At 46.1% G+C, this 14,119-nt stretch overlaps 1 protein-coding gene and 1 pseudogene across 1 annotated transcript; both read right to left on the reverse strand.

Annotated features, from left to right (window-relative positions):
* Positions 1-2,669: 2,669 nt before the first annotated feature.
* LOC123399132 (DEAD-box ATP-dependent RNA helicase 27-like) lies at positions 2,670-4,926 on the reverse strand. Its single transcript, XM_045093555.1, has one exon. It carries the CDS (start codon positions 4,699-4,701, stop codon positions 2,953-2,955), a length of 1,749 nt encoding a protein of 582 aa, XP_044949490.1. The 5' UTR covers positions 4,702-4,926; the 3' UTR covers positions 2,670-2,952.
* Positions 4,927-8,160: 3,234 nt separating this feature from the next.
* On the reverse strand, positions 8,161-11,341 carry LOC123399133 (annotated as a pseudogene).
* Positions 11,342-14,119: the final 2,778 nt, after the last annotated feature.

Consider the following 14,119-nt stretch of genomic DNA (forward strand, 5'->3'; position numbering starts at 1 on the left):
ATTCAGGCAACATGCATCATATCGTAGGGTGGCTCTGCATGGGTGACCAAGGGCTTAGGTGCTTGGGCATGCTCGGCTATGATGAGGTGCATGCGACGTGCATGGTATGCAATGCCGACGGTGCCCAACGGGGCAGTGGCGACGAGGAGCATCAGTGACGGCTGTGACGCGAGGGCCCGCATATCGAGGGCAGTAGCAGATGTCCATCACGAATGGAGATGCGGCACAAGGAGCTATCTTCGGGAGGGGTGGAGAAACATAGGAACTGCAATTTACCTGCTGCAGTTTTTCCATGGCTTGCCTCTCATGCTCTACATGTTCATTGTGCACTAACACCAATCAATTTTCAATCAACATTATGCACCAGCTGTAAACTATACATGACAATTAGTTTGCATTTTTTCCATGACAATTTTCACATTTTTTTACTATAAAATAACGAAAGGCAAATTATGATGTGTTCCCGTGGCAAATTATGTTGATCCATGGTGCATTAAGATGTGTTTGCAATGGCATCTTTTAATTTTTTTTTGCCATGGAAACTTAATTTTTGACCCATGACAATTAGTAGTTCTTTTCATGTTTTGTCACATGGTCGCTTAAGATAGTTGTGGGGTTGATTTTTGTTGATTTTTTCACTTAAGAAGACGCCTCGTGAGCTATTGTGAGCAAAGAAATAGTTTGTACTATACTCATGGCAAATTTTATAACATGGCAAAAAAAATATGTTCACATGGCAAATTTTGTAGAGCCATGGCATTTTTTATTTGCTCTACATAATGGCATTTTTTTATAAGTTTTTGTTCTTCTCCTTCAAAAAGTATGTAGAACACCTCGGTCTACATCATGGCATTTGCTATGTCCTGTATAGAATTTCTAAAACTTGCCATGTTAATTGCACAATAGTTTTTCCTATATTGCCAGCATGTGTATGACTCCCAGAGGTTATGCAGTGCTTGCAGCGCCGCCTACTTCTACCCGACGTGGATCAGCTCCTCCGCTCTCTTCAGGGCGCTCTCGGGCCTCACGAAGATCGTTGACATGGTTGCTGCGGGGTGGGGGGGGGGGGGTCGCCAAAGACGAAGGGGCGGCGGGAGCTGAAGCGCGGGAGAGGATCTGTCGATGGAGGTGGTCGCGAGGACGTAGGATTGCGTAGGGTGCGAACCGCGAAGGGTGGAGAGGGAAATAAGTAAGGCACGGGGGCTATTTGAGGAATTTGTCGCTGCCACGTTTCCTCTCAGTGTTCGTTTCGCAAGCGATTGGGGGCCCTGTGGACCGTGTGATGGAAGAACGAATGACTGGTGTCGCGTCGTGTCTCTCCTAGTCCCGTTCCAGAGCCGATGTTGTCGCCAACTGGACGGCCTACTTCGGCTGGAAACGGGAGGGGGTTTGGGCAAAACCCACGGCCAAGTTTGGACACAACTTTTTTTTTCATGAAACACCTTCACCCGACTAATACTCCGCGACCATCTAATCCAAGCTTGATCCAATGATGGGCAACTCTCCCACGACGTCCACCGCCCACGTGCACTAACCAACGGTCTTGCAACATAAGTCATGTTGTAAATTCTCGAGCGCAACATGGCTCATGTTGCGGACTAGCCCAGCCGGTTTGCAACATGAGCGTCGAGCACAACATGATTCATAGTACGGACTGACCCAATCGGTTTGGAAACATGACTCATGTTGCAAATTCTTAATCTCAACCTGGCTCATGTTACAGAACACTATATTTTACTCTTTCCGTCCTAATATATAAGATCGTTTTGCAAGCTAAAGCAGCTTGCAAAACAATCTTATATTACAGGACGAAGGAAATACCTTTCTTACTCTCAAAAGTCAAAATATGTTTTGGTGGCAACATTGGGATGTCGTCCTTCTACCAGCGAGACCTCAGGCGAAGAGCCGTACTGTAGCATGGGCGATGCTACAACACCAAACATACCATGTGTCCAAGAACTTAGGCTAAGTATTCAGTCTAGGAATATCTTAGGATACAGCACCACTACCACTACCACTAGAGTACAGCTAAGTAAGAAATGAATCACAAATTGCTACCACTGGACTACACCTAATTAAAGGAGGTGGGAATTTAAAAAAGAAACTAAAGGAGATGGAAGAGGTGTTGAAGTATGTCTTTGTCGAAGACATCGATGGTCTTGATATCATATCACAATGACCTTTGAATCTGGAACGGGGAGCGATGACTAATGCAATCATGCAACCCTCAGCATGGGGTGCCTAAACTAGAGAGAAGTACTCCTTGTCATTTGTATCGCTCCAATGTCCTATCAAATTCTACACATTAGTTGCCGAGGTTGTAAATATAGTATATGAGAATAGCATATAGCCGAGTTGCATTAGCAAGATAGTGATGACTTGTGCACAATCTGGTGTAGAAAAGCGTCGCAGGGCTCCTCCGTTTGAAAGCTGAATGTTGCCTCTTCTTCTTCTCTTCAGTCCCTAACCTGACAAAACTGTAGATATACTTTAAGAATCAGCAAGAAAACATCATCGGTAACAGAATATTAAGCCAGGACACGCTGAATCAATCAAGAGACAGTTATGTAAAGCTAGTGGCAAATCAGTTCAGCTACCCGAGAACCATACGACCTCTTTGAACATTCTGTATTTTGTTTTGGCATATGTGCCTAAAATCAAGAATCGGAATCATTGTCATTGCACAGACTAGATTATAGAGTCCGATTTCATCTACCGAGCAGAGCCTGTTGCAACACAAGACATAAGACATACATCAATGTACACCCAAAAAAACATGTAATAACCACGCTTGTTTTAAGAATCCAAATAACATAAGTCAGTCCCGATTTTTCTGAAACTACTTAACATTAATCACATCCAAACGTAATATCTAAAGATCAACCAAAAATAAAAAAGAATCAAAGATGGTGGTTTCCAGCATCCAATTTTAAATCCCCTGATATACCCTTCCTAGAATCTTGCAAACTGCCTGCGATCAATGCCGCCACTCCTTCCATAGGGGCTTGAATGGCTAATTCCATGCCCCTTTCCACCATCCACTTTCCTCATCTTCCGGTGTTTCGATGCACTACTCTCCAGGTTCAGATTCACTTTAGGAGGGCTATTAAAACAGAAAGATGTTGCAACGTTCTTGAGGTCAAGTTGATGGACACCAAAAATGTCTTTCATAGAGTGCGAGTTGTATGCCAAAAGGTAGGACCTGTAGGCTTCCTTCGCTGACTGCTTTAGGAAGTAATTCTCAGCAACAATCTTCTCAAGTTGAGGTTGCAGTTTTGGCACATGCTTTCCACTGAACGTATATTCAGTCAGAGAAATATTGGACACCCGTAGGTAAATGAGCAACTTCATTTCTTCTGGTAGTAAGAACAACAATGCACGTCCTTTGCCTTTATCACCTCGGGCAGTACGACCAACTCTGTGAATGTAGTCCTTTGGGTCATCCGGAGGATCGAACTGCACAATGTAGTCCACATCAGGAATATCAAGCCCACGTGCCGCCACATTAGTGCATAGCAAGATGCCCTTTTCCTCCTTGGAAAATCGGAAGAATGTAGTGGTGCGTTTCTGCTGCTTCAGTTGGCCATGGATATCGTAACACTCTATCCCAAGGAAGTTAAGCAATTCTGCGTGGAATTTGACAGAGCTGCATGATGAAAAGAACACCATGACCTTCACCTTCTGCTTCAGCTGCATCCTTCTTAGGAAAGCATACAAAACCAGAAACCTTTCCTCGCTTGGGATGACACAGTAGCCTTGCTGCAGGCCCTCAACAGTAGGCTTTAACTCAGAATCATCAACTCCAACATACACAAGTTTTCGTTGCCTTTCTTCATTTCTCCCAAATGTAAGGTTCGCAAAATCTTCAACCCTTTTAGTCTGTGTGGCAGAAAAGAGAACAGTTTGCCTGTCCCGAGGGAGGTGTTTGAATATTTGTTTCATGTCCTCCTCAAAATTCTGCTCAAGTATGCGGTCAGCTTCATCGATTACAAGGCATTGTAGGCCTCTGTAGTTGAAACCAGTGGTACTTCGCAGATGGTCCAGAAGCCTGCCCGGCGTCGCGATCAACAGATTGACCCCTTCGACGAGCTGGTTGGCCTCGCTTCTTATGTTGGTGCCGCCAATCACATATCCAAGAGTTTGCAAGTGATACTTCATTAGTTCCTTGGCGACATTGTGCGTCTGCATAGCAAGCTCCCTTGTCGGGCAAACCACGATGACTCCGGTACCGTTCGTCGGCGTGAAGCGCGCCTTGTGTAGCAGCTCGATGGCCGGTATGAGGAAAGCGAGCGTCTTCCCTGAGCCAGTCCTGGCTGAACCCAGCACGTCGCTCCCTAGCATCAGGTGCGGTATTGATCTGGCTTGAATCTGGGTGAGGTGGGTGTAGTTCATCTCTCTGACGGCCTTGGCAGTGAGCTCAGAGATGTCGAGCTCTGAGAAGAGCTTGTTTGTCAGAATCCCGCCTGCCTTGCCCTTGTGCCTCTTCTTCTCCTTCTTCCCCTTCTCCTCCTTCCGCTTACGCTTCCCCTCCTTCCCGATCTCCTCCATCACATTCTCCTCCTCCTTTTCCTCTTCCCTCCTCCCCTTCTCCTTCCCCTGGATACCTTCCTCCAAATCGCACACATCGTGGTGGATCGACTCCGGCAGAGCGACGGGGTTCTCCGACGGCTCAGCCGAGAGGCTACATGGGCTCACGTACATGGCGGCGCCGGCGGATGCCTTGCTTCGAGTCTTAGGATCGGGCACAGGATGATGAGAACGGCGGCGGCGGCTCGGTTTGGCTAGGACTCCAGATAGGTTGCAATTTTATTTTATTTTGAAAATTAGGTTGCAATTTTTTTCTCAAAGAGAAGAAAAGGGGGAAAGGGTTACGAAACACCAGACTAGCAATAGAGCAATCCATCTTCACCGGGTTGAGTCTGGAATCCATCTTCACCGGGTTGAGTCTGGAATCCATCTTCACCGGGTTGGGTCTGGACTCTGGACCAGTCCTTGGCCAAACCGGCAGGCAGAGCACGGCCCCGCACAAATATTAGCCGGCCGTGCCATGCCAGCCCACGTGCGTAGCCTCCAGACCCAGACATGTAAGCTATATAGGCCGGTCTGTCGGCACACCATGCCGCTGGCCTGCTAGGCATTTGGCCTTTTATGCTGTTTTTTTTGGCCAATTTCGGTCTATTGATCTATTATATATATATTTATCTATCATCGGTGGTAGTTACCACCACTTGCGTTTTGTATGTTGTATGGAGTATGTATTAAATTAGAGAGTATGTATGCGTACTATGTAGTATATAATTATGTTTAGGTAGTATATATACTGTTGTTTTGGTAGTATGTATCATATTTTATGTATGCTCTTTTTTACATACAAATATATATGTATTTCACAAATATAATAAAAACTATGGGTCAACTTGTAATTTTTTCATGTAACTCACTTTCAAAAATCTTGTATATAGTATATGAACATAATTAAAATGATAAATTAGTATATATATACTTCCGCATGGTAGTGTATTGAACATGTGGGGTAACTATCCCTGGGTGGTAGGATGTATTTTTCATATATATATATAGAGAGAGAGAGAGAAAAAAAAAAAAAAAATTATAAACGGGTCATACCGTGTCGACCCGCGTGCCCAGTCTTTAGGCCTAGGCACGGACCGAGGAGGGCTGCGTGTCTAGCACGGCCCGATTAACCCATGTCATGCTTGGCCCGTGACATGTCGAGCCGCCGTGCTTCTGTGCCAAGCATGAGCCGTTTGGCCAGGTCTGTTCTGGGCTCCTTTCAAGAAAACCAAAAAAAACCTCAACAGTACCTCAAAGGTACTCTGTCTCCGTACTTATAATTGAGGGGAGGTAGATAAACGGGCCGGGCCAACCATGCTAGCCCACCAGCACGGCACGGGCTAAACGGGTTGGTCCAAGCATGTTGCAAAAAAACATACCATCAGAATGGAAAAAAATGCAACCCAGCAGGCTAAACGTGTCGTGGACTGGCCGATTATTAGTTGGGCGGCCCAACTAATAATCGTTCCACGGCAGGCCATTACCATGTCAGGCCCGATTAAGATGGGACAGGGCGGCGCCAGTAACGGGCACCGGGCATGCACGTTTGGGGGTGGGGGGGGGGGGGCACGGCAGGCGTGGTGAGCAATGTTGAAACCATTAAAAAAATAATATACATCTCAAAAGGACGGGCTAAACCTCGCTTAACCACACTTGCCAGTTTTATTACGTTGGCCGATTCCGGTGTCATAGTCTTGCATGTCCTCTATCGTCGACTCTCCACTGCCACCGACCTAATTGACAATGACTTCATGGCAAGTGACGTTTAGCAAATCCATAGTTTTAAGCAAAATTTTCAAGAAGTTTCAAGTATATCAGAACAACTCTAGCAGAGTGGCCATATCGGCGTAATGAGGATAATAACTGCTTGTATGCCCCGGGATCGCCATAGGTTATGTATGTCTCTCGAAATCGAGGCCTTGCGGTTCCATATTTGGATGTTGTGGTGGGGCGATGATTTGGAGAGCACTCTATCCACCGACCGCTCAAGCGGGAGGGACGTTACACCTCCCTCCTCAGCCTCCCGCGTGGTCCATCTCCTTTCCCTGCCAATGATGCAGATAGCCAGACGCTCATGGCACTAAGAAGTGGGTCAACTAATGGTCGGTGCCAACTGCCTACGGCAGTTCCTGCCACGTTAGCCGCTTTTCTAATTCACTCGCTACCCGGGCTAAAGAAATCAATCAGTATGTCCGGCCTAGCTCATATCCCCGCCGCCCGCAACCTTCACTTTCTTCCTCGCCACCCAAAGCTTCCCCTCCCCCCCACCCCGCCGATCATTGTCAAGTTGCCTTCACTCCCCCCTCATCCCGTCGGCCATTGACAAGTGGGGATCTGCACGTCGTGGTCGATTCCCAAACAATGGTGTAATGATCGACGGGATGCCATGTTTACCCGCTAATCGACTTTTCCCCTATGTACGAACTTTGTAATGTCATCTTTACTCAGATTAGTTGCCTCCACTCCCCCCCATCCCGTCGGTCATTCACCCGCTAATCAACTTTTCCCCTATGTATGAACTTTGTAATGCCATGTTTACTCAGATTAGTTGCCTCCACTCCCCCCCCATCCCGTCGGTCATTCACCCGCTAATCGACTTTTCCCCTATGCATGAACTTTGTAATGCCATGTTTACTCAGATTAGTTTTTTAATCCTTTGAATTGACTATGTGACTATTGAGTTGATGCAACCCCAAAAAAAAGTAGATTAGAAAAGAAAAAATATGAAGGTTGCCAATATGGCAACTACGAGTTTGCGCTTTGCCTTGCCGGCCTCCATAATACTCCCTCCGTTCCTAAATATAAGACATTTTAGAGATTATACTATAAACTACATACGGATGTACATAGACATATTTTAGAGTATAGATTCACTCATTTTGCTCCGTATGTAGTCTCCTAGTGAAATCCCTAAAAGGTCTTATATTTTGGAACGGAGGGAGTAATATGGAGTGCGCTCCATACGCATTGTGGAGGTTGCTAATATGGCGGCTCCGCTAGAGTCGCTCTAAGTGATCTTTTTTTTCCTGGGTGGTATAATATGTGAATGAGAGAATTCAATCCTTGGGCACTCAAAGGATTCAGCTCTTGCTTTACTCAAGTAAGGAAATGACAAACCTTTACCTGAATTTTCAAGTGGATAACAAGAATTTTCAAGTGGATAACAACGGATCGAGAGGTCTTAGAAATGGGTACAAAAGGAATGAGATCTCCAATGCTACTAGGCCACTCCAAAAGGTTCCTGAATCAATTTATTTTGAGGTTAAGTTGACAAAACACAGCCCTATTTGAGTAGCCAACTAGACACAGGTGGCATTCGGAGTGTAACAATGGTTCGAACCAGACCTGCTGCCTAACCGACGGGTTTATGCCTAATAGAGTAAATTGTATCCACTTCAAAAGCATTTGCGAGTAACACCAATCAGTTGTAAAACGACAGTTTTGTAAATATATGAGGATTGCAGTCCACAATGAACTAAAAGCATAATCAGCAACAATAACCAAACATGTTCTCTCTTTTTTTCCGGATAATAACCAAACATATTCAACCAAAGAAAAGTAGCGGTAAGGTTTCTGGGAGTGCCTTCCAGCTTTCAACTCAAAAAATATAAACTACAAGAATTATGATTTTAAAGATGGTAACGAGTATTCAATATGCATAAAGCAAACTCAAAAGAACATGTGTAAAGTAAAAACATTTTAATTTGCGTTCACCAAAAGGGTTAATAAGAATCCATCTCTGCTCTGTCTTTCTCAGAGTTTCTCAGCTTCTAGTGTGAACATGGTCTGCGGACTCACTTGCCTTTGCAGCGGAACACAACTAAACAATGAGCACACCTGAACTAAAACTAAAACAGGTAAAATGAGCAAACCTTTAGGTGATTCTTCCGCATCCTTCAAGCAAGGACTAACCTTCTGTCTGCCACCTACACAATGGTTCAATGTTACCCACTTGTTATAGCAGAAGTTTTGTCACTTTATATTAAACAATCTTAAAAGTGATATCATATACACTCTGACCCAGGTATTAGGATTTTTGGAGGAACCCTAAATGATCTACTTAGTCTTTCGCCAAAATTCCAACGTAAACTATGGGTAATTTTTTACGAAAAAAGATCATTCTTAACAATTACTTTAGCTGCACTATGGTTACCATGCCACCTCGCACCCTTCTAATTACTTAAGGATGTCAAACTAAGTAACTATACACGTATTCGTCATGACGAAATATTAGGAATTGGGCTTCTTCATAAAATATAGATCCACTCTGAGAAGAAATACCTTAAGTCCTTTCTCAGAAGAATCGGTTGTTAGAACGACAACGCTGATGGTAGCCCTGCGGCCATTCTGGAGGCATGGATGCAGTTCCTACATTGAGAGAAAAGATCAATCTGACTTCACGTGGGCAAAGGGGTTATTAACATGCATACCAAATTACCAATGCCGAAGTTGCAACTCTGTTCTGTTTGGGCAATTAGATATGTCAACATACTGTTCCTTTACCAAGAAGAAACATGGGTGCTGCCTTAGATTGACTGTTCCTTTACAAACAAACTGCAGAACCAATATCGGTAGCATAGATGCTGCCTTAGACTGATTATTTCTTTACAAACACAAACTGCAGAAACAATATCGGTAGTATATGTCCAGACCAGAGACCATACCCCATAATGCGCCATCGAAATATTTGACAAGCTCAATTTCTCTGCACAATATCTGCCTTTAAATACTATGAACAGTGTCAACCGTTAACTTCAGATCAGTTGACTTAAAACTGAAGTCAGCCGTGACATTAACATGATTTACATTTTTTATGGGAGTGGCATTATATATTGAAGTCCGGATCTCCTTCCTTACTAGAGAAGAGCCAATCAGCCAAATATCACATCTTCATAGTTTATGTACATTATGGATTGCTGATAACAATTGTGACAGCAAACAGGACTGATACATAAAACAGAATATCTAGAACTCTGCACCGGTACACATATTTTGTGACCAATCAGAATTGAAAGAACTGATACATAATTCATAGTACAAACTAGTTCATGTGTGCATGGACATTATTTTAAAAGAAGAGAATGTGCCATTGTGATAACCTAGAATCAAAATAATAACAGGAGCAAGTACAAATGACAGAAGGAACGATGATCGATGTTGACAGTGAACGGGACTACCAAACAGAGAACTGTCAATCTACATCAAGACAGTGTAAACAGAGCAATAACACGAGTCCTACCAACAAATACGACACATGCAAAGAAAGTCTCCAAGATATAACAAAGAAGGTGATCCATTACCTGCCGTAGGGATCTGGCTGGATCCAAGCCAGGGTGGAAGAACGCATGGCACGAGGGTATGGTATCCGTTTTGAAGCGGAGAGCTCGCGATCACCTTCTCCTGGTAAATGTCCACGGCGACGATGTGCTTCTGCTCGCCTACGGTGATGTACATGATGCCGGCGTTGAGTGGGTCGATGACGGCGATCTGCGGCGGCCTCTTCCCCTGTTGGCACGGGTGGCCTCCATCCTCCAAGACCTTCCTGAGCTCCACCTCGTGCTCCAGCGTCCAGCTCCTGCCCTCCTCGTCGAGCACATACGAGCTGAGCAGGAACGGGTCGTGAATAGACGCGTCAATGTAGCGCAGCCTCCCCTCGCTGACGCCGATGCGCCGGTACCTGGCCACCTCCCGCCTGAACTGTGCACGATGCTCCGCGCTCGCGTTTTTGTGTTCCATGAGAATGAACGTGAGCGAGGTGCCGCTCGGCAGCGGGACGAAGCGGAGCTCCGGCTGGTCGCTGAAGGGGTCCATGGAGACGGCGCCGCATGTCAGGTCGACCCACCAGAGGCGGCCGTCGAAGGCCACCGTCTCTTGGTCCATCTCCATCTCCCACGCGAGCGGTGGCTGGCAGTGGCAAGGTACGCCGAGAAGCAGATCCCACCTGCCTACCTCCGGGAGGAACCGATCGACGATGCGGTCGCGCTGGCTGACGATGTCGGCGACGGCGTACCTGTCAGGGGGGGCGCGCCCGCAACCGCCGCCGGCTTGGGTGAGGAGGCCCATGTGGCGGTGGCCCAGGCTCTTCCTCGACCCGCAGGGACCGCCGGGGTACGGGAGGCGGAGCACCTCGCCGCTGATAGGGTTGCAGATGCAGCGCTCGGCCTCGACGTCGGCGTTGCCGCTCCAGGATTCGCGGGGGGGGGGGCTCCCCTAGGATGTCGTAGTAGGTGAGGAGGAGGTGGCCGTCGCCGCTGGTGGCGTTGACGCGGCCGCTGAAGAGCTGGACGACGCTGCTGTCGGCGGCGGGGCGCTCCCTGGGGTTGAGGAGGTGCGCAGGGGCGGTGATGCGGGAGACGAGCGGAGGCTCGACGGGGCCGAAGAGCGCGCCCGGCGCCGCCGACGATTCGTCGACGAGGGAGGTGTGGTCAATCATGGCCCATGACGGGTGCTTGGGGGCGGCGGTGGAGAGGGGGCGGCGCCATGGTGGGTGCGAGGCGGCGGCGGCGGGAAGGGGGTGGCGGCGAGACGGGTTCGAGGAGGCGACGGTGGAGGGGGAGCGGGTCCATGGTGGGTGCGAGGCGGCGGCGGCGGCGGCGGCGGTGGAGAGGCAGCGGCGGAGGGGGAGGCGGCCGGAGACGGTGGCGGAGAAGCCTAGCAGGCGCCGGAGTGACATGGCGGTGGTTGGTGTGGTTCGTTGGACGGTAGTGCTTGTCGTCTGTAGACTGTAGAGCTTGCGTGCGCATTGGCTACTCTAGCCGCTAGGCTGCAGGTGGTCTTTTTCTTTTTTGACCAGGCGTCCGCGTGTAAATTTGAATCCAAAGCCGTTTCATATTTTTCAAAAGGGAAATGTTTACACCGATGTGCCGGCCGAACGCTCGGGTCAGTCACGTGCAACCCGCGCGATCCTGCTAAGAGCATCTCTAGTAGGAATTTTTGTTCAAAAAGACCACTTGCCGAGTGTATTTGTCTAAAAGGATCACCTGTGGCTGAAATCGACGAAAAAGATCCACCCCTCCTTGGCGGCAGGTGCGCCAGGCGACACGTGCCACCTGCCGCCACCGGCTGAGGCGGCTGGGGCCTGTCACTCTCTTCTCTTTCTCTTCTCTTTCCGTCTCACTCTCTTCTCTTTCTCTTTCTCACTCTCTTCTCTTTCTCTTTCTCACTCTCTTCTCTTTCTCTCAAGAGCTACTCCGTATGAAGGTTTAAGTGACGATTTAGGACGGTTTAAAGTTAGATTTTGAAGACGTTGTAGTTGAAGAAAAGATAGATCAAGGTAAGAGCTTTCCATTTCTGTTGGTCGTGTTTGCATGCATGATGTATTTATTTTATTTGATTAGTTTCTAAGTATGTGTTTTCTTTTGTGTTAGGTAGTGTATTATCACTTTTGTGGAACTATTTTGAAGACGTTGTAGTTGAAGAAAAGATAGATCAAGGTAAGAGCTTTCCATTTGTGTTGGTTGTGTTTGCATGCATGATGTTTTTATTTTGTTTGATTAGTTTCTAAGTATGTGTTTTCTTTTGTCTTAGGGAGCGTATTATCACTTTTGTGGAACTATTTTGTCATGCGATATGAACTACTAAGTTGAAGATCAAGGTATGAGACTCTGTTCATATTTGTGTTCATGTGATAATAGGTCGACTCTGTTCATATATTACCGGTGATTTGTTCGTGTTTGCATGCAACTGGTATTTAGAAAGCACCCGAAAAAATGTAATAATATGTTAACTATACTAGTATTATTACGTGCATAATGCGTGTGTAATATTTTTTTATGTGATAATTTGTCAACCATCCCGTAGATATATGATTCGTGGTATGTATATGCATGCACTATGTATTTTAAAACTTTTGCTACCCTGGAAAAAATTATGTGTGTAATATTTTTGTTCATATGATAATAGGTCAAATTCGCTGATATTATACTGGTGATATTCTTATTTTGTATTCGGAAGGATGTCCTTATTAAACCAGAGGTATGAATGACATATTGTAATTTATCTTGTATTTATTTTGTAGATGTAGTGTCGCGACAAATGGAACAATATAAATTATTATGTGTAGATGTAAAGTCGTGTGTGAGTATTTGTTGAATTGTTATATGTAAAAAAGATAAGTAATGGATGTTATTACAATATAAATAAAATAATATGATGTTTCCAATATAAATTATTATGCGTAGATGTACAGCCGTCTCTGAATATTTGTTAAATTGTTATATGTAAAAATAGATAGGTAATGGATGTTAGTACAAAATAAGTATAATAATATGATTTTTAATGGACTAACGATGTAAATATGGCTGCTCGTTAGGTACTATGGAAAATTTGTTAGTGTTTTATGGGCACATCGTACGTGAGGGTCCTTCTGGTGTGGATGTGTCTAGGTGCGGGATGACTACGGTTGTAGTGAAAGACATGGTTAATGTAGAGTATGCGGCAGTTAGAAGATGCATCCGATCGGTGTTTGGTTCAGCGATGAATGGAAAAAAATGACCCTGGAGGCTTTCGTGGTTGAGGGAGGAAATCGTTGGGTTCTGCGACGGGTTACTGGTGAAAGAGCATGGGCGTCGTACATGGGTTTTGCAAGCAATCCCAATAACTCCATGTATGGACAATCCATGATTTATGTGGAGTTCATTTCTGCCAGTGATGTCGCCGAGTGCAGTAGCGGTGCCGGTGAGGCCGAGTTGGCCATAACTGTAACCCCCGACGCCGGCCCATCGGAACCAAGGGGTGGCCAACAAGTGGCCATAACTGTAGCCCCCGACGCCGGCCCAACGGAACCAACAGGTGGCCAACAAGTGTATGACACAGGATATTGGTCTGCGGTCGTTGACATGAGCGAACCTGTCGAGGGATTGCCGGAGGCGCTAGATGATGACGATGATGGTCATTCTTCTGCGTCTTCGGAATCAGATGATGATGAAGTTGTTCCTCCTGAGAAGGCGGTCGCTGCAGCAATCAACCAAGAGTTTTTACAGGTTATGAGCATCACCAATGAATTCACTCTGTTGCTGGCCTAGACGCGGGGAGTCTGGCCGTTGGACAGATTTTCCCAGATAAGAAATCTGCTAAACAAGCAATACATAGCTATGCAATTGCTATACACAGGCAACATAGAGTGAAGCAGTCTGATAAAAAGGAGTTGAAGCTCATATGCATCCATCGCGAAGCTGGTTGCCGCGGAAGAGTTATTGCTCGCCAGAAGCCTGGGGTATGTCAGCCATGGCATGTCACAAAAATAGAGCAACATGGTTGTGAGCAAACCGGCACTCTTTTAGAGCACCACAATGTGAGTGCAGAATATGTGTCACAGGTGATGCAAACCATTGTGCAGCAAAGTCTTAATATTAGTATTAGGGCTTTGCGTGCAACTGCATCTGATCTGATTGGTTTCCCTGTCAGCTATAGCAAGGCTCGTCATGCAAAGGAAAAGATATTTCAGAGGTTGTATGGAACCTATGAGGAGGCGTACTCTTTTTCCCCTAAAATGTTGCATCAGATTTCAGTTGCTAACAGGGGGACTCAAGTTTTTCCGGAAAGAACG

This window comes from Hordeum vulgare, chromosome 5H, assembly GCF_904849725.1.
Source record: "Hordeum vulgare subsp. vulgare chromosome 5H, MorexV3_pseudomolecules_assembly, whole genome shotgun sequence".
Classification (NCBI taxonomy): Eukaryota; Viridiplantae; Streptophyta; class Magnoliopsida; order Poales; family Poaceae; genus Hordeum; species Hordeum vulgare.

What these genes read in the sequence shown, in the direction of transcription:
- LOC123399132 (XM_045093555.1), bottom strand. Translation starts at nt 4,701, where the DNA reads ATGTACGTGAGCCCATGTAGCCTCTCGGCTGAGCCGTCGGAGAACCCC.